The 21,141-nt window shown below is 40.0% G+C and overlaps 1 protein-coding gene across 4 annotated transcripts; it reads right to left on the bottom strand.

Annotated features, from left to right (window-relative positions):
* Positions 1-13,027: 13,027 nt before the first annotated feature.
* Positions 13,028-15,541, bottom strand: eny2 (ENY2 transcription and export complex 2 subunit). 4 transcript variants are annotated; one of them, XM_054622111.1, is made up of 6 exons: positions 15,455-15,520; positions 15,094-15,162; positions 14,927-15,004; positions 14,304-14,374; positions 13,624-13,698; positions 13,028-13,459 (listed from the first exon to the last, which is right to left on the bottom strand). In XM_054622111.1, exons 3-6 carry the CDS (start codon positions 14,992-14,994, stop codon positions 13,386-13,388), a joined length of 288 nt encoding a protein of 95 aa, XP_054478086.1. In that variant the 5' UTR covers positions 14,995-15,004; positions 15,094-15,162; positions 15,455-15,520; the 3' UTR covers positions 13,028-13,385. The 4 variants fall into 4 exon arrangements, with proteins under 4 accessions (XP_054478086.1, XP_054478087.1, XP_054478084.1 ...); XM_054622112.1 differs by lacking the exon at positions 15,094-15,162 and having other exon boundaries at positions 15,455-15,541; XM_054622109.1 differs by lacking the exons at positions 15,094-15,162; positions 15,455-15,520 and adding an exon at positions 15,199-15,436.
* Positions 15,542-21,141: the final 5,600 nt, after the last annotated feature.

The raw sequence follows: 21,141 nt of genomic DNA, 5'->3' as shown, positions 1-21,141 counted from the left end.
AATGTACTTTAAACCCTAGTATATGATATTAAGATAAGTTAAAAGAAAAAAAATGAACACATTTGATTAAAAGAAGACTAAACTACTTGCTTCTAGTGATTGTCAACCATAACTAATTTCAGTCAGCAGACTAAGAGTAAATCTAAATTGTTTTAAAAAACAACAACATTCGACCAAAGTATTCTATATATTTTCTTATTTAAGGTCAATGTGTGAACACATGATCTTCTAGTTAACGCTATTTTGCTCATCTTTTAGACCAGATTCATAAACTTCTTTTAGACCACTACACAAACTTCTTCTACCGCTAATTTACAGTATATATGATGTAATAAAAATAAAAACACGTGAGCCTGTGACTCATATGTGATTACTGATTTATTAGCTACTAACAAGAGTTTAATGATGCCACTAAAAACCCTGATGAATGATATACTTCTGCACCTTGATCTCATCATTTCTTGCTCAACTCTTCAGTCCCTTTACTTTTCACTTAAAACTGAATAACTCGTAACTGTTGCAGCACTGTGCTGTTGTTGCTCATTTCAGTAATGTTGCTCCCAGTTGGTGGTCCCAGTAATGAGCAGCGGGGGGTGGGTGGACCACATTGAATGGGATGCCAGAGATCTTTAGCTGCGCTCCTTCAGGGCCTTTTGCATTTAGTCACCCTGAGCTCATAATTGTGTGACTAAAGCAATTGTTCTCTTAATTGAAGCCATTCAGGGCCTCTACAGGCTTTTCCCTCTTCCCTCAGGTGTTACTCAGGTGATCATCAAAAAACACTCAGGTGGGACTCAGGAGATCTCTCAAAGACGCTGAGAAAAAGGGATGTTTTTATCTTTTCAATTCTGAGTGTTCTGTCGTTTAAAACAAAATATCTACAGAGATAAGATAAAATAAGATTAGATAAGACAAAATAAGATAATCCTTCATTGCACAATTACAGCAGTTGAGTAAATAGTGCAAGACATAGTAGAAAACAAGATCAAAACAAGTATAATAAATACTGTAAGTGATTACACCGTAAAGATTAATAAATAAGTAAAAAAACGTTAAAAGACAACATAACTAAAATATTATATAAAAAGACTGATTCAAACCAAACCCATTAAAAAAAAACAGCCAAAAACTGGAACCTTTGTGGAATCTGTGTGCAATTGCATAGTTATGATATTTAATTTAGCTAAAATATTCATGTAAAAGATTCCTCTATGCACAAACATCCAGTGTTCTTGTTCTGCACTTCTTACATATAAATGCAAGGGAGTTATCTTGCACACCACAGTTATAGTAGCTCATAATATGTATCATAAACACAAACATATGATTATGAAACTTCTTACAGCTAAATAAGTATACGACACAGCAGATGTAAAAATCCCTATGCAGGATTACTGCAGCTCAGGACTTTGAATGTGGTCAACTGTAGAGTGACTGAGGGTGATAGAATTAAAGTGTCTTTTACATTCTATCACATTTATTTCTCCATCATGCTTTATGGATGAAACATTTTCAATGTCCTTCACTGATTTTCTTAAGCTAGCTGATCTGCCGTTATGCATTTGAAAACAGTCATTCCACCTTTAGTCCTCAACACATGTGAAGCACTTGTGCCTGCAGAGCACCATTTAAAGATTGTATTCCTCATTCTGAATAATTAACAAGCCCGAAGTGTGTTATAGGGTGGAGGAGCCGAAGCCGAGCATATGTGGAAGAACAGTTGACACACAAAGAGAAGTCGCCCCAAAACTTGCAAATGGAAAAAAAAAAGAATCTGCTGGGGCCACGGTTTGTTTTCACCTGAAGCAGTCATTTATCTTGGCCAAAGCCCAACACTAAACCACTGTGTATGTTTCTATGGTCTCAGTGGGTTTGTGTGTGCACCACAGCCACTTAAAGTGGTGGGGGGAACTGCAGATTTCGGTCCTAATCTAGGAATTGTGAAACCGCACCATTTCCTTGCACTTGAGAAGTGCTTGGCATCTCATTCGGCTGCTGAGGACCTGTATACATCAACTCAGATGGAGCATGCAGATGAGTTCAGGATGTGTGTTTGTTTTACTTCCCTGTGGTGAACATGTGGAGGGAAGGAGGATGATAAGAAGGTTGTGGCAGCTGTAGCTTCAGCACATTTTCATCTATTGTATCCACAGCAGCAAGTGGTGGCTCTGAATAGCAATGACAGGCTTTTTTTTTACCTACACATGCATTACAGTGTAAAGACTGTGTGTTTCTTAATACCAAAGAAAAAGGTAAAATATATCATGCTACTAAGCCCAATAGCTTTGATTTTTGCTTTAATTTAATATTAGTAGTTATTGTCAAGCTGATGAATGTAGTGGAGCATTTAGCTGCTACGATTCCAATATTTCCCTCGAGAGCAGGTTGAGAACAAAACAGAGCTAAGAGAAGAGAAAAGGCAGTGGCGTAGGATGTTGTTTGCTAACATTTTCAGCATATCCACTTTGGAAAGTGACAGTATGTCATTGTTTTAAATAACAGCTGTTTTGTTGCCCCCAAGTGGCTAAGAAATCAAGAATTGCCGATTTATGGGCTAATCTACAGCATCTCCTAAAGGGATAGGCTGTTGTTTTTTTCAAACAAAAACAGTAGTGCATTTTTTGAATTTGCATCAGGAGGAGGGAAAAAAGCAACAGAAAACAATTCTTTGGGATATGTCTGATATCTTAACAATAAAATTCCCATATCAAGAAAACATTATCCATCAACTTTCAATATGTTCTCTAAGTACTTTCAGATGTCCCTGCCTTTTCTGTGGCACTAAGGCCCAGGCCTGAAGTTAATAAATATATCCCAAATAAATAGTTTCATTTGAAAAAAGGGACCAGATTGGGTTTTTTGGGGGGCACTGTCGTTTTTAGCAATTATTATTTTGTAAATAGTGCATGATGATTTTCATCTTGTTTTGTAGGATCATTCAAATAAACAACAAATTCATTATAATATCACAGAGTGCAAAGATATTGTGTTTTTAATAGTTTTTTGACAACAATGGAGCTCTTTTTTACAATAAGAAAATGAAATAACATATTTATTCTCACCGTTGCCAGACTTCACATTTTAATCTGATAAAACAGATATTTGTTTCCATAGAAATCATCTAGTTAAGTTTTATTCTTTCAAGTTTGAAAAATTGTGATTAATGTTTCTGTCTGTGCTTGACAGATAGTAATTGCAAACATCCACCCTCCTCTACATTTCCTGACGTAACACAATAGACGTCTGATTAGGTCAAACAAGATGTAACACAACATCAGCAAAAGTCCTCAAAATGGGGATTTACCACCTCCTTCCAGTCAACAGCCCCCTTGGGAGCTGCCCTGAATGAATCCCAGACCGCTACGTAAAGCTCAGCTATCTTGCTGACCTGTCGTTCCACCGGCTACTTCAACCTGGAGTCTACCCACTCTCGCTATACAGCCACATCCTGGCAATAAATCACTGTGTGGTGTGAACTTCCTAGGAATGCTTGTCGAGTTGCCAAATGATTGTTTGTAAGTCCAAGCAAGGTCCAAACCTTATCAGTGTTCAACACATCTCTGTGTTATCAGAGATGAAGCTAAGATAAAAGTGATCTCTTTAGCCTCAGAATAGATTCCTATAGGCAATATTTGCAGCAATAGAACAACTAAAAGTGCATGGTAGGTCTGCTAAGGTAACAATTATGCAGCCTGTATGCTGTAACCTCGGTTTTAGCAACAACAGCTTCGAGGGTGCTAATTATTCCATCATGAGAAGACATTTTTGCATTTAGTTCAGCACCAGGAGACACAAGGCTTTTGGTGTCAACAGGTGACATAAGCTATTTAAATAAATGCAAACTTCCTAGAGCTAAATATCTTTTTACCAGGAATTTGTGATGGAAATGGTTAAAATGTTATTGCAGCCAATTCAACCGAGAAGCACTTGCTTGCTGCAATTAAGGCAAAAGTTTTGATTTGCTAATCTGTGCATGCCAATGGGATTTCTAACTCTTGTCCACATCTGATGGCGTACCAATAGGCCACATCTACAGAATCGTAGAGACTATGAGACATTTAGAGATTTTGAAGTCCCACGTTGTGATGGAGTCTGAATAATTGAGTGTATTTTGACATGCAAATCTAGCCTCAAGCAAGCTTTCAGTTGACCCCTTCAGAGACTTGGGTGGGCTCCCGAAATACCTTAATTTGACATGACCTGATTTGGAGGATTTCAGTGTTATTACTCCTCTCGAAAATGTGGCCTCACATGCGAGGCGTGAGGTTGATGGAAGTCTTCCCAGTGGACCATGTCTGGAGCAAAAGAGAGGTGGAAGGATGGGACGAAAGAGAGAGCATTAGAACAGAGAAGGAGGTGAATAATTTGAGTGACAAAAAGGAGTGAAAGGGTGTGTGGGACAAAGAAGCGATGCAGGGAATATTAATTCAACCTGTAAATGTCTGGAGCATCGGGGAAAGGTCCAGAAGTGTCAATTCAACATCCGCTACATCTCCCCTCCTCTCTCTGTCTTACTCTGGCCCTCCCAAGCCATCATACTATTGTTGTGCTGGAAGTCCCTGAGTTTTGACAGCTGTGCTTGCAGTGCTGTGACGGCAGTCCAGAGGGAAGGGTGTGTATGTCTGGCTGTGTGTTGTCTAATGGTTTGTAGTGGATGTGGCTAAATATTGGCGTGTGTGTGTGTGTGTGTGTGTGTGTGTGTGTGTGTGTGTGTGTGTGTGTGTGTGTGTGTGTGTGTGTGTGTGTGTGTGTGTGTGTGTGTGTGTGTGTGTGTGTGTGTGTGTGTGTGTGTGACTCTAGAGGTTGGGCCTTTAGGTTGATTATGTGTGTGTGACAATGATAAAGCAAAATAAAATTGATTTATGCAGCACCTTGTGGACCCATAATGCATCTTAGTGTGCTTTATGAGTAGTCATTTGAGATGCAATGTGACTGTACACACTAGAAAGGAACACATGATAAAGATTTTTCAGCCATGCTGGTGGCTCTTTAGGGCTTAATGAGCAGCAAAGTAGGGTTTTCTGGCACAACTTCAGTTGTTCATTACACTAAAAGTGTTGCAGGAGATGACAACTCCAGGGTGTATTTGGCACAGCAGTGCTTTGATCTAAATGCTAAGATTAGCACGCTAAGGCAATGACAATTCTAACATGCTAATTTTAAGCAGGTATAATATTTACAATGTTAATCATTTTTGTTTTGCGTGTTAGAATGCTAACATTTGCGAATTTGCAATAAATAGAAAGTACAACTGAAGCTGATGGGAATGTTAGTTAGCAAGTATATGGCTCTAAGTATTGGACATTAAAATGTGACCAGATGATGGCCCTTTGAGAAGTGAAGGGATCACCAAAGTTGTTCCTCTCAAGTTTAATGCCAATAAATCCGGTAGTTGTTTAAATGTCTCACTAAAAAACACAAATCTCAACCTCATCCAGTTGCTACAGGAAAATCAGAGAATCCTCAATGTCAGTTGGATACATCTTCTGGGAACCATGAATGTCGGTACACTAGTTGTGCCAATTAAACTAAATTAAAACTTTGACATGTCTGTAGTTCTGAATAATATTTCAGGTGATCACAAAAGTCATCAGGATTCATCCTCTGGGGACTATGGAAACCAGAGTACCAAATTTAAATGACAATTGTATCCAGTAGTTGTTGAGATATTTCACCAAAAAACTAAACAAAACAAATGTGAACCTCATGATAGAGCAAGAGGAAAAGTCATGTAATCACCAAAGTCAGTAGGATTCATCCTCTGGGAACCATGGATGTCTGTACAAAATCCCATGGCAATCCATTTGATAGTTGTTATCAGTCTGGACCATAGTGGTACTCAAAAGGGGTGAGCACTTTACATCTTGGCAGCAGCTTACTGTAAATGCTCAGTAAATGTAGCCTACTGTGTGTTGGATTCATATGCACATTCATGTTTCTTTGTGGACATACATAATGCTTTTCACACGACTGACCTGGCTAACTTTTCAATACCGCGCCTTAAAAAAAACTGTGCAAGGATCCCATTTACTTAATGATGTTGCAGCTGGCATACATTTTGTCCTGACCGGTGTAGCTGAGGGAGGAGAGCTTGGGAATAAAGCAGGAATGTGTAGTGGGTGCGAGGCAGCTGGTGGCTGAGCCCCGCTGGGTCGCAGGAAGCGAGGCCAGGCCAGCCACATGAGCCTCAGCTGATTCACACACCCAATGCCATGCACACACACAGCCCAACCTGCTCACCAGCACGTATCTACTGTAAGATCAGAGGGCCAAAACAGACTGTGTCTGAAAGAGATGTTGCTGCATGATAATCATTGTTAAGCACAGAGCCAAATGGAAAGGTTATAATAGCTTGATACTGATTAGAATAGACATGTTGTTAATCATCTTTAAGCCTGATAGCTTATTCGCCCGCCCAGCAAGCAGCACACTCTTCTGCAAAATTAGTAATAATCACAGGGGTCACCAGAGTTCTCCCACAAGCAACACACACAAGTTAATGTAGCTGGCTCTGAACTTAAAACTAATAAGGCAACTGTAGATTATTGAGCTCTGAGTTCTTTCCAGCAAAGCCAGGAATTATTATTTCTTACTGTAACTGACTCAACACCAATTAGGATCAAGATGGCCAGCTGTATTACGGTAATGACATGGCAAGCACTCAGGTATCAGACTTATCACCCTGCCCATAGCAGTAACACCATAAAATACTTACACGGCCAAGGGCCACAGAGCATTTATAGCAGGCCCTTTTCCTCCTGTTTGCTCTCACCTGCTGATGGGGCGAATGAAGAAATATTTCTGAAGAATGCCCCACACCTACACTTCCTCCTCATCACTTCTTGTTAAACACAGGGGTTACATAACTACCACGCTGGATCAGATGAGTGTGTATTAGTAATGAACTCCCGTCATATAACGTATGGCCTTGAGTGACATCCTCAGCACCAGACTGACCTGCAGTGACCCTTGCAGAGGAAAGGTAGGGTACAGTCCTTGTTTTAGGGCCCTGGCATGGTAGGGTTTCTTTTAGATCCTTCCCTGATGTTTTTGGGACAGACAGAACATGTGGTGAGTTGCTCTCAGGTGCTCAAATCAGGAAACATTACCCCCCACGCTTGTCCAATAAGCTCATAAAAGCACAGGACTTCCAGCAATCATTTAATGACATGGCACGCATTGTCATCAGCTGAGTCACATAAACACTCACTGACATGGCAGCTATATAACTTATACCTATGTTATCATCACCACTCAAATCCTCATGAATGAAATGTTTTTATCCACCTGAAAAACTGTCAAGAAAATTTAAATCATATGTATACTGCCAAGGAGGAAAACAATAATATCTAGAGTCTAGATCATTCAAAGGACGTAAAACATGCACTTGAAGCAGCATATGGGCCCTAGATATATTTCCAATGTGCATATGGCCCCTAGATATATTTCCAATGTTGTATGGGAACTTTGCTAAATGTGGTACAAGAAGTCAGTAGTTTGAATGACCTAGTGGATCACCTCATACTATGGATTCCCCTTCATCATCTGCTCTGTGTTGCCCTCAACTGGTTACAAGCAGAACTTCCTGCTCTGCAAACCACAACTTCCTGCAGCTTTTACTGGCACTCATGCTGAAATATAAACACAACAAATAAATCATTTCTTGGTGTGCGTTCATTTTAAATGAAACAAAGACAAAATAAACAACAATTTTCGCATGAGCACAACGGGTACTGCAAGAAAACATTTTAACAAGAGCATGAAATTAGACCAGAACATGTGAGTCACAAACTACAAATTACCGGGGTTTTAACCAGCTGAAAGATATTTCCCTATAAAAGCATAAAGGTCAACTTGTTGTTTTCTGATAGTCTGCTTCTCGTTGAGGTATGTTTACAGTAATTGCTGGTTCCTAATTGGTGGAAATGCTATGTTATGTTACTTAAAGCAATAAAATAGTCCATTAAATTGCCATACTTGGGCAAATTCAGCTGGTGTATTAAAAGTTGACTTGTACATGAGTGCAATTAAAAATGAGGAAACATTAAAGTGCAGTATTAGACAGACTTAGACACCTCGTCTGTGTTCACACCAGTATGTATTGGGTTATTAATAGTTGCTATGATACCCACATCCTCTCTCCCCACTTCATTGTCAGAGCCTCCTGTGATTTAGGGCACTATATAAACCCTACTGGGCCAGCCCTCTGTCCTTTTCTGGTTGCTGTTATTGTTGCGGAGCACAGGCCACGGTGTTTGGCTGCTCCAGCTGAGAAGAGAGCACCTACTGGGCATTTCCCATGATGATGAGAGCCGCTCCGCTCGGCCCAGTCAGCAGGCAGTGGATAAGGGCCTCGAGCTGCTCCCACCTCCGCTCTCTCCCCTTTCCCTGAGGCCCCCGTGAGCCTCCCCCCATTCCCTCCCTCCTCTCCTCTAAGTCCCCTCAAGTCATGATCTGGCCCGTAAATTAGCACTGGGAGAAAAATAGGTTCTGTAAGATGAAACTTGCTTTCTGTGTGTATCAGCACACGACTCAGGGGAGACAAGAGAGAAGAAGCAGGCCGTAAATCCATTGGAGTCCACTGATAGCGCCTGTTTGCACAGCCACTGCCGCTTCCTTTGATCAAATGGCTGGGGGAGCGGGGGGTCGTGTGGCGCTGCCGAAGGTCAGCTATATATTACACTCCTAAAAGTGATTACTGAAATTCTTAAGTGAAACCATTCTGCTGCCAGGGTGTGCTCTAATCCCCTGCAGCGTTGTCTGGGCTGGGGCTGGGGCTGGGGCCTCTCTGTGGATCTGTGCGCCCAGCACTCCTTTTCCCCCCTTCACCACTTGTGTTTTCTATCATCAGAGCAGACCTAAAAAGAGCCCCTACATGGAAACATGGCCTATCCAGTTGCAATATCAACTGCTGGGGCACGGAGGAAAGAGAGAGAGTGGAGAAGGGAAAGGTAGTGTCAGGAAACAGAAATATGCGCACACTTCAAAGGCCCGGGCAGCAAATTAAGGGTTAGGCATTGGACACGACAGTAAGTGGCCTTTACATCAGAAACAGGGTAAACAATGTCTGGGTTGTGTTTCACTTCTTTCCTCTGTGTTGTTGCATAGAGACCCCCCGGCTCTCCATCTGCACGCTGGCTGTGCTGTAGGTAGAGCACTAAAACAGCTCAATGAAGATTTGTCTTTTTTTTTTTTTTTTTTTTTACATCAAGCAAATCATTTTCATCAATTGAGCCACAATGAAACGTTTCGGTTCTGTGCCAACAATATGTGTAAATGAGTGGAAATCTGACTGAATGAGTGTTTATAAGAGTATTTTAATATAATAAAATTCCACAATTTATGGTAGCTAATTCTTGCCACAATGCTACACAGTCTGTATCAAATCAATTACAAGCACTTACAAAACAGAAGTGCTGCTTTTACAAACAAGCTTCAGGTGAGAAAACATTTTGTGTGTGTGTGTGTGTGTGTGTGTGTGTGTGTGTGTGTGTGTGTGTGTGTGTGTGTGTGTGTGTGTGTGTGTGTGTTGTTAGCATGGTCTCTACTGCAGCAGCACCACAGTTGAGACTGAGCCAGCTAACATGATCTAAACAAGAATTATGTGAAGTCATGCTCTATGAAACTTTATACACATTTGCTGATCATTACCTAAGATTGCTTTGTGTTAACTTTGGCAGGCCCGCTCCTGGCTCTCAGGTTGAAAAAGGGATGATGTATTTCCTCTTATTTATTATTTGCGCTGGGCTACTGAGGGGGAAAGGGAGGGAAAAAAAGAGAGAGTGCGAGTGGTATGCCTGCAACTGGTGCATTGATGCCAGCAATAACAGAGTGAAATTTGCTCGTCAGCCTCATTAGTGTGTAGAAAACAGATCCCAGGAGACACAACAGAGAGTAAATACATTTAAAACTCTTTACACTACAGGATGCTACTCGCAAACATCTCCCTTATTTCTGCATTTTCTTTCCCCTTTAAATGAGAATGCACACGGCACCGAGTGCTGCAAGTGTCTAGGCTTCAAAAGAGTTGCAACCCCATGTTGCACGTCTCATAAATTCTAGTGAGGGAATTCAAAGAGAAATTTATCGAGCATGGCATTCACACATGTTGACAGTAAAGAGGGCCAACTGCACACCGGGTCTTGGGAATTTGTAGGAGCACATGGCCCCTTCTTTTGCTTTGAAACACCCTCTTTGACCCTTTGTCTGCTTTTGCAATGTATTTGCCCTTTCCATTATGAAAAAAGATAGGAAAATTTATATGAGACACAAAACCCCATAGCAGTAGCCTATAAATTAGAAATGTCCGATATACTGTTGTAAACATGGAGAGATTTATCTATCAATGTCAAATGACCAGGGCTTAAGATACAGTATTTCATGGACACTTCTTAAACCATTACCATCTGAAGCAGGTGCACTGTTATCCCAAAGAAGGCAATATGCTATAACATCATCATTTCCCAACATTTGTATATAATATGAACACGTCCCTGCCATCTGTTTCCACCCAGCGCTGCCTTTTCTTCAGTTGTTTGTACAGTAAGAGAGGTGTTTATGGTCTTTGGATGTTGCCAATTCCACTAGAGAGAGGACCTCAGAGCACCTATGGGACACAGCACACAGGACCACGCTTTTGGCTCCGTTGCCTATTGACACAGCTGCTATCATGATGAAATGATCCGATTCCAGGGGTGGTGAATATATCCGCGCACACTTACCTACTCACACATGAAAAAGCACATGGAGACACGCACAACATGTTTGACTTTTCCCTTTTAAATGTCATTAAGGGCTGCTCAGACACAGCTTGATATTGACTTTGGTGGAATAAGGGCGCTCTTGGCCTTTGTTGTTGCTTGACTTATGGTGGTTCATTCAGAGGCTGCCTCACAGGATGCTACAAAGTGTGTGCTTCCTCGCTATCAGCCACTGCTGTGATCACCAGAGCAGGTCTTAATCAAATCTCTGCCGGGCCACATCCAAGATGTACAACCCAGAGCCAATGAATAGAAGAAAGGGTTTTTTTTTTAATCATGTTTTTCCTTTTATTTGGACAACTCTACTTTTCAAGTTTTTTTAATGATGTGCAGAGGCATCTGGATACTGTACAGCTCCTTGGCAGAGCTGTGCAGGTCCTGAGTGATGGAGAAAAGCTGAGAACAGAAAGTGAGAAAGTAAATAAAAATCAGTATGATAATAAATTGCATCACTGGTAATTCTATCCAGTGCCGCTCTACAGTGCGCAGAACCCCCTTTATATGCGGAGGCCAACGGGGGAGATCTGCTGATAACATGGGGATTGATGTAGGCCATTAAAGAAGCGTGTGTGCTGGGCTGGAGGGGTGCGTTACATTTGGCCCCCACAACAGCACTGTATATCAGCATGTTGTCACCTGGGCTGATGTCACAGCGGGTCCTTCGGCTAAGAAAACACTCTCTCTCTGTCTTGGGTGGGTGACCAGCGCAGAATCACTCACTACCCACTAATGTGCTACTCGTGCCGAGCTGTGCGTCGTTTTTGGGTTCATGGCCTCTCTAAATGTAATCCATAACCAGTTAGGCATTCTGCGTGTGTAACTATAGAGACCTTTCAACAAAACAAAATGATGTGGTTCAGCATGTGGATGGAAAAAAAATGAAACAAAGGTGGCTTCGGGACTAGAGAGTTCCTGTAACAGAAACTTTTTTTATTGACTCGATGGGAAGGTTGTGAAGTTGCACGACAACATCAAAACAAAAAAACATAAAAGCTTTATTTAGACAATCAGGACATTGTTGAGAGCTCCTGGCCTGGCTTTCTGTACCTCACCATGGGGTGAGTAACTTGTGTTTGTTTGCACTCAGACTAGTGACTCTCACTGGGATACTGGAGTGCACTTGTTCATTCCATACACTTCGCAAAAGGACCTTCAAAACAATCTGACAACCAGTTTCAGTGAAGGCTATTTGTCCCTTGGTGCATCCACCTCTCCCTGTGAACAAGGTCACTCCTGTTTATCTTTTTATGATCTATTTCTTGCCACCGCCCTCTCCCCACTCTGTTTGGAATATTGTGTTGATTCTGGGACGTGAAAGCAGCAGCTGGCTTGTCGTTAAATAACTATGGTTCACTTGGATTCGAGTTAATTTAATCAAAGGGAAGTATTAATTCACGGCACCAGTTAGGTGTGATTCATGGTGAATAAGGTGATTAACTGTTTTTCCTGTCATATTTTTAGTCTCATTTTATATTTGATGGACCAGGTGTAAAGCTGCATTCCACGCTGTTATCAGCAATAACACACTACACATACAACTCCTCATTAATATGTGCAGTGCTGAGGAAAAAGGACTTGCATCATCAGATAACATGGCCTGGGAAGAATTTTATTTCTTCATTAAGTGACTGTCTACATTGTAGCCGGAGAGAGAATTTCAAAGAGAACTCTAAAACTTTTGTTAGTGTCTTAACTATCTGTAAATGCAATTACATTACATTACAGTCATTTAGCAGACGCTTTTATCCAAAGCGACTTACAATCAGTAGTATATTACATATCATTCACCCATTCACACACTGATGACAGGCTACCATGCAAGGTGCCACCATCAGACTCTAACTAACATTCATGCAACATCCAGTCCACACCGATGGCAAGCCTTCGGGAGCAACTTGGGGTTAAGTGTCTTGCCCAAGGACACATTGACTGCCGAAGCCGGGTATTGAACCACTGATCCTCTGAATGGAGAACTACCTTGCTCTCCACTACGCCACAGCCGCCCAATTAAACTGAAGGTTTCACACCCAATGTGAAGACTTTTTGTATTGTGAATACAGACAATGGATAAAACTTTATTCATGGACTTTGGTAGTAGTATTCTAACTTTCCCCTTGAATGACCAAATTTTACAGTAAGGTTTTAATCATAATTTTAAGCATTTACTTCATGTGTTGCATCATAATGGTACAACATACAATCAGCAACTATGTATCCACCCAATACCACTGAAAATATTAAATAAAATGCCACAAGAACTGCTACAAATGTTTTAATTAAGAAATAAAGCCAGGACAGTAAAAAGCTTCAATTCAAATACAATATTATTATTATATATTTATTTATTATTATTATATTTAAAATGATTGTTGATCAATGATTCTAAAACGTTATTCATACAGTACCTTATAGAAAGGTCAACTAAATGTGCAAGGTGAGTGCATTAACAAACATGTGATAACCGTAGTCACAGAATTAGTAAAAAAAAAAAGAAAAGCCGGTGTCATTATGTCTCAGAAAAATTCAAGATAATGGAAAAATACTTTTAACATTCAAGTAGATCAATTTATTAAACACATTCTATATCATGATAGTATAGGCAAGTTGTAATGTTAAAAATCATAATTATGTGGCTTGCTGAGCTAAGAAGGCTCTAATTCTGTGGAGAAGCTCTTTCTTGACGCTGTCCGGCACCAAAGCTGCAAGAAAGAGAGAGATAATATCAATGACTATGACTTACTCTTTCAAACAGAAAACGTGGTACTGCAAAACTTGTGTCTGTGCTGTCCTGCTACCAACACTCTAGATATAAGAGCTGGTAGCAGGAACAGCTCTTCCAAAAAGTCAAGTCAAGTTATGATACCTCTTCCTTTAGGAGTGATCTCTACCACCAGGTCCTCCACAGTGACATGTTCCAAGCCTTTTTCTTTGATTACTTCTGCAAAAAAAAAAAAAAAAAAAAAAAAAGTTAATTATTTAATAAAAATTGCTCAAAGTAGCGTTTGCAGCATAATACGACCTCCATAGCAAAACCCATGCACTTTAGTTACAACTGTCAGATGTGTCCTAAATTGCGCTCTAAGAGCTCTTAAAGCTCTGGACCTTTTATGGCAATTTGGAGGATGTGTTTTGCTTAATTCAGGTGTAGAGCAGATTCATGCTTAAATGGCAGAAAAAAAGCGAGGATATACTTTTTACGAAGTGTAAGATTTTGATACAACTGATCTTTTATCTCTGTAACATGTGCAGGAATTGTGGCCTCTGCCCAAGGGACTACGGATGAAAATGAGCTTTTAGCTATATCTGGTACAAATGATGTATTACGCATCGTTTCTGCTAAATTAACAATAAATAAATACATTTAAGCTCTCTAAATATGTATGACTGCAAATTTCTTTGAGAAATGTAACATGTTTTTAGCACATGAGAAAGAGAAATGTAGCATAATCAGATTCACAAGGGAGTGGGTGTAAGACTGCATCTTGCACATCTTTGGCAGTCAATCAATGAAATGTGTTTTAACAACAGTACGGTAATTTTTACCTTTGCAGTGAGCTTTCATCTGGTCCTTCCATCCACACTCAGTGAGCTTAGCCCTCAGTAACTCCTTCAGTCTGTTGATGAGATGCAAACACGTGTGGATGTATAGCAGGCATTTTTCTGTTTTATGCTTATTAATTAATTAACAACACCTGGCAACTTCCTTATCTTTAGCACAACATTTGCTATTTCGGCCCTGTTGTGCCATTTTCTCTCTCTCTCTGTGTTGACATTATTACTATGCACTATTCAGATTATTCAGAGTGATACTTCTCTGCGTTGCCAACAAAATGAATATGTGATGGAGCAGCTGTCTTACTCGAAGCTTGAAGAGTCACTTCAGTTCATTACTCATAAATAAATATGTAAGTTCCTCGCAAGGTTGGACATTTAACAGGCACTTATTTACTACAGCTGGCAACCTCTCCCTCTTAACTCATGTTATGTTATGTAGCTTTACTTTCACCAGCAAACAGTCAGGTGGTTGACACAGACTGCTAGAGGATGACAGGGTGGCAATGACACGCTATTAAAAACCTCAACAGCCAGCTTTATTTATCTAACGTTCATACATAGTATAGTCCAAACCGTTCATTGTTAAACAAAGCTGTAGTATTTCCTCTCACCTCTCTCGTTCCCCCATCTCTGTCAGCTTCTGGTTTACTGTTGCCCTCATTCTGGACTCTTTACTCATAGTCTTACACCTAAAGTTAAAAACAGAGCATACCAAAGGCAAATTGGCACGATATTGACATTATGTTAAACTTACTAAACCACCCTAAACAATGTTTACCATGTGCCAAGCAGCTAACGTTGACTTTCTTTCGCCTCCTTAAGTCACTAATCATCTTGGCTTCACATGCTAAGTTGGAAAATTCAGTTAGCAATATTGACTTACACGATAAAGATGGATAAACTCTTCAGTTGTACCACAGCCTTGCCAGACTTTGTGGCGTATATGAAAAAGTTAATCTGAAACAACGTTAACTGGAGCTCCAAACACAACAGGCCTTTGAAGTACAACTGTCTCAAAACACGACAGAGGCTATGAGCTAAACTATGCGTTTGATTTACATTTTAATTCAATTAAGCTTTAAATGTGTATTTGATATGTCAGTAAGGGAAAGAGAGTCATTTCATTTTAAAGGTTTTACCATCAGATATTACGTTCCGAGGAGAAACACTGATGCGTACAATGGTTCCTACGCCTTCATTACACGCAACACTGTTTTACACCACAAAGCGGCAGTGTTGGTTAATTAATATATCAAAGTCAGTTCTGTAGGAGACTTCGACCTCTCAGCTCCCTTAAGGGGATAAAAGGCTCATTCATTTTTCAAAACCCCTAATTCACATGAACACGTAGGCTCAGTTCCTTTAGGTATTTTTTTCCCCATCAGATCAGCCTTTAAAACAGTAATTTGCTCAGATTCAGCAGCAGCTCTAAGAGGTTTGTCATTCAGTCAAACGGTCAAAGAAGATCTCATGAAAGAAATTTAAACCACGCCATTAAGATGACAAAGGATGGTGTAGAAGTGCAGTTGTGTTAGATTCCTGCTCACATGAGTGTTAAAGGTAAACCAAGCACATAGATTGGCAAAGAATGCTCTAAAAGTATACAGTAACAACTAAATGATTAAAGCAGCATAATGGTAGTGGAGAGGTAAAATCCTTAATAAGATCAGCCATAATTAATGCTTGGCAGAATAAATGGGATTCAGATAATAAAGGGCAACATTATTATAATATACAAAAGTCAGTTCAGGTTAAACAGTATTAAGGAAGATATTGGCACTGTAGAAAATAGTTATTCATAACATGACTAAGGTTCTTGCATGCAGGTAAACAATCCACAGTATTTGATGTAATTTATCATGCGTTGTAATCACTATAATTCAGAAAGGGAAAGAATAAGGAATATAGTATGGGAAAGTGCAGGAGAGTTAAAAACCATTACTTTGCATGGGACAGGACTTCAGGGAAATCAGAATCAGAAGGGGGTTTGTTTATCTTTCATGTTTCTTTCTGTTTTTCCTTCTCAGTTTTAGGTAATACAATTTTGAGTCTACACATGCGATACAGCAGGTGGTGGTATGCACCTCAAAGTTTGTTTGCAATCCGTCAATAAACCAAGAAGAAGTAGTAGAAGAAGAAGAAAAAGCACCTTTCCCCCTCCTCTCTTGAATGTGAGAAATGTCTTCAGAAGCTTCGGACACAGGTACAGTCCCTCCTGTGGCCAAAAGAGGCAACAGCTCTTGTTGTCGTTATGTACTATACAGTGGTGCTAACTACAGCACATCACAACGTACTCTAGTGATCGGGTCATTACAACGTCCAAACACTAACTCTCTATTTGTTTATGCCATGGTGCTTTAATGAGTGAAACTAAACTAAATAAAATAAAATAAGGAAAGTGAGGAAAAGTTGCCAGTGAATTCTGATCTGATCATTAATTAGAGAAAAATTAAAACAAAAACATTGCTTATGGCAGTCTGTTTTGTTGTTAAAATGTCTTTAAAAGTATGCAACGTTGATCCAGACAGCTATAAGTTCTGTTGACCTTAAAAGACAAAATTCCTCGGAGTTGTGATTGATCATAACATAACATGGAGACAACATATTGACTATATAAATGGTAAAATTTCAAAGTCAATAGCTATACTGTACAAATCCAGGGATATATTACGTTACAAGGCCATGCATATCATTTATTGCTCACTTATACTTCCTTACATGTCGTATTGTGTGGAGGTATGGGGTTCAACCTATAAAACATTTATAAATTCAACATTCCTGTTACAAAAACGAGCTATACGTATTATGAATAAGGCCAGTTACTATGATCACACAAATCCTTTGTTTGTAAAATCTCATGTTATGAAATGTAATGATTTGGTATATTATAAAATAATGCAAACAATGTACAGAGCTAGAACAAAGTCATTGCCAGACTGTGTACAAAGGTTTTTTGTGTAAATATGATTTGAGAGATGTTTGTAAGTTTACCGTTCAAAAAGCTAAAAAGGGGATTAAAAGAAGATTAATTTCTATTGTTGGGGTTAAAGTATGGAACAACTTTTCAGTTATATTGTATACTATATTATATATAAGCTGTATACATTGTATTGTGTGTGATGACTGAATAAAAACACTAACTAAGTTGATGTAAGAAGTGTATAATTACTAGGTTGACAGTTTTCCCTTCAGGTGCTATCAACGTCTGGAAATGCACGCCATCGAGCTGTCAGGTGCAGAAATGGCGAGTAAATAACAAACACGACATCTGGTAATATTGAAATGAAATCCCAAGTTAAATTTGTCTGAGGTTGATTGTGCCCTTGATAACGTAGTACATAGCTTATATATTCACATTTACAAATTGAGATGGTGCAAGTAGATCTCTGATAGCTCTAAGCTTCTTAAGCACCACACAGTACTAGAAACTCACCACCCCGACCATGAAGCATATAGTGGCAGGCTTCATGCTGCTGTGGGGATGCTTCAGACCCTGGAGGGCTTTTGAAGGAAGAGTGTAACATTATAAAACCTGCTGGAGTCCAGAAGAGAGCAACAAAACAAGAATGCAAAAAAAAGCTGAAGCTGCATGGCTGGAAAACAACAATGTTAATGTCGTGGAGAGGCCACATCAGAGTTCAGATGGTGGGACTTGAAAAGGGCTGTTTATTCACAGACCCATGCAATTGGCTGAGCTGACAGCAATACATCCAAGATGAATGGCAAGTTTGTTCCTTCTAACTGTCAGGAGTGGTGATCTGTATCCTCATACCCTACGCACACAGGTCATGTACTGTATCTGCTTCAACAATGTCCCCTATGACCTGGGTGATATTCCTTATACAGTACCAGCTTTTTAAAGGTTTATACATTTGCCTTTTTATCCGCTGATGGTCGTTAAAGAGGAATCTATAAGTTAAACAAACTCTTTTTTTTGGTCAGAAATATCTTTTAGCTTCAGCTGAACCTCAGCTACATGTCAAAACTACTTATTTTCAATCGGTTGTATTTATGCACAGTGTGTTCTTAACCGATTTTGTAGTTTTTATGTAGTTTTATCCTGAACTGAATTAAACTTTTGATCCAGCAACAGACTGCACCGCTTCATATATCAAAGGTTGATCCGAAGTCAGTCAGGAGCAGCGCAATATCATCACAGCTTTATGAGCAGCAGTGTCCTGAACGGACCGGAATTTTCTCCAGGCCGGCGAAGTTCATTTCTTGCACACACACATACAAACTCTCAGTGAGGTAACCCAGCAGACGATGTCGGCTCCTCTGTGATCTGCACTGTGTGACATCCTGGAGCTGACATTTGAATGTCGACACTGTCACTCACCAGTGAGGGGAGCTCTGATGCAGAAGGTAGGCTACTCATTCGGTCAATGACACTGAAGATTCTGCACGTTCAGACTGAGAATACAGCGTTAAACTTTTGTTCATGTCTATTTGAGACAACAATGTCCCAAAATGTTACGATGCACTTTTTCAAGTCAGATTTGGAATAAGAGATCCTGCTCAAGGTTAAACAGAGTGTATGAGGACTTTCGCAGCATGATATAAGCTTGTGCCTTCAAATGGCAAGCTGTTACTATACTCACTGGTTTCGAGTAACAAATACATCATTCAAACTTGCCTTCTGTTGCTTGTTTAGTATTATTCATCATTATGGAAATCCCAAACTACACTTTAACTGTAATGACCTGTAAAAATGTTCTGTTACTTTTAATCTTCCTTTAATAAAGCGCCAAAAGGCAAAGCATCACAAATTAATGTCTATCATTTAAATTTCATCAACATTTGCAAGCAATCTCTCCATTTTTCCTTAGCATTTATATCTTTTCGACCTGAAAACCCTTTGCTTGTCAAGTCCTCTTGAGTCCTGTCGCGCTTCTTTGAGGTTATCAGAATATTCTCTGCTGTCTAGGCAGCACTGAGTCTCTCTGATCACAAATGGGTTTAGCTTTATTAATGTAAAAAGGCTGCAGAAGCAGCCTCAGAGAGCACATATAAAATACTATACTTTTAGGATACAAGCTGTAACACCTACATGTTTTAACTCGTAATTGAGGAAACCCAACCTTGGTGTTCAATATAAATGAAAACATTTTTTTTTTATTAGATAGGGGATTAAGCATGATAAGAGGAATAGAAAAATAAAGAAATCTACCATTCGTACCGAATGAAGCTTTCCGCTGTTTCAGTCCAGTTCACAAATCTTGACGTACACAATTTAAGTCAAAACTTTATTAATTATGAACAAGTTGTTAAATCTCTCACATTTAAAGGCCGAAACTTTTTACCTTATTATGAACTACTCTGTGCCACAGCTACTACTTCTGTTCTGCTCAGTTGCTCTTTTACATTAATTGCTTCTTTTTTCATTTACTTTCCCAAAAATCCAGCGAGGTCACATTTAGCCGCAACTGACAGAGTCTCACTGCAGGTCAGCCGGTCTAAAAAGTCTGAAAAGCTTTTTCAAAAAAAGTGACAAGATGATTTTATATGTAATGCATGAGGCTGACAAGGACTTTAAAGTTCATGCCCAAATGGGAGAATCTTTCATTTGATGTCTGCCCAAGAATAACTCCCAGTCTGTCTTGAGAGTGGAATTTAGCATGGCTTCCTCTCATGTTCAGTTCGGAAATGCCTCTCCCGGCATCACCTCATGACAGACTGATTGATGCCCTACCTGCCCTGGGCAGGGTAATGGCCTTCCAGGTGAGTGCAGGTTTACATGACACAGAGAAAACCTGTCTGTCAGTGTGTGTGTGGAGCTTCAGTTAATTATCTGCCTCTCTGCTGACAGTTGCATGATGAGAGAGTGAGAAGTTAGAGAGGGTTTTATTGCTGCTGGTGGTCATTTTCTACAGCTCAGACAGAGGTACAAACACTCTGAGGTGTTTATACCTCTACTTAGTTTAAGGACGTGCTCATGCAGATGCACCTTTGGGGCAAATGGGGAATGCCCCAGTGCAACAAGGGGCTTTTCGGACCTTCCTTATCTGCTCTCCCTCCCCCTCTACAATTGACATAGTCCTAGTCTCTTACCACAGTTATCTTGGCCGTAGCAGCCCGAGGCAGCCGGACAGCTAGAAGGGATGTGCTGCACTCTCAGCTAAGCAACAATCCACAGGGATCCTCATCTGAAGACAATTGGATAACCATAAACCACAAGGATGCAGCCCAGTGGCTGTGTTTTACCATGAGCATGGCATGAGGTTATTTGCTTAGTTTCATGGGAAGCTGTGATTATTTTCAGTGCTAGAACTTGGAAAGAGGAGCATGCTGCACAATGGAGGGAAAGCACAAAGAAAAAGAGGATAATCCTCAGACTAAAAGGCTGATGATACTTCAGGGAGCTCTGCCTGTGGCCATGAGCCCCAGAGACCCCGTCCTAAAACTCTAAATTGGGTGTCCACATTAAATTGGCTGTTTTTATGACCTTGCCTTCTAGCTGACAGCGCAGCTCACCCTAAGAAGTCAGTTCAGTTTGAGATGTGCTAATAATAGATATGTCGCTTCACACTTGGTATGGTTTGCATGGACACTCTTTTCAAGATTCAAAAGGAAAATGTAGGGGTGGGAACAAAGGTCGCAAATTACTATTTACATCCTAATGCAATGACATATTCATGATGAAGAGGAGAGCACAGCTATTCTGAGTTATTGTCTTCCGCCCGGAAGAAAAAAGATTTTCTAGGCAGTAATTATCTTTTCCTATGATATATTTTTAACATGCATTATAAACTAGTGCATTGTGGGGAAAAAAGTCCCTAACACAGAAGAGACAGATAAGCTGTGCTCTTTTGTTCATCATACAATA

The sequence above is a fragment of the Anoplopoma fimbria genome, chromosome 20 (genome assembly GCF_027596085.1).
Source record: "Anoplopoma fimbria isolate UVic2021 breed Golden Eagle Sablefish chromosome 20, Afim_UVic_2022, whole genome shotgun sequence".
Lineage (NCBI taxonomy): Eukaryota > Metazoa > Chordata > Actinopteri > Perciformes > Anoplopomatidae > Anoplopoma > Anoplopoma fimbria.
This window is presented reverse-complemented; position numbering and strand designations above follow the sequence as displayed.

What these genes read in the sequence shown, in the direction of transcription:
- eny2 (XM_054622112.1), bottom strand. Translation starts at nt 14,994, where the DNA reads ATGAGTAAAGAGTCCAGAATGAGGGCAACAGTAAACCAGAAGCTGACA. An exon ending in GATGAAAGCTCACTGCAAAG is followed by an intron (nt 13,699 to 14,303) that starts GTAAAAATTACC and finishes TTTTTTTTGCAG; the next exon opens with AAGTAATCAAAGAAAAAGGC. An exon ending in GATCACTCCTAAAGGAAGAG is followed by an intron (nt 13,460 to 13,623) that starts GTATCATAACTT and finishes TCTTTCTTGCAG; the next exon opens with CTTTGGTGCCGGACAGCGTC.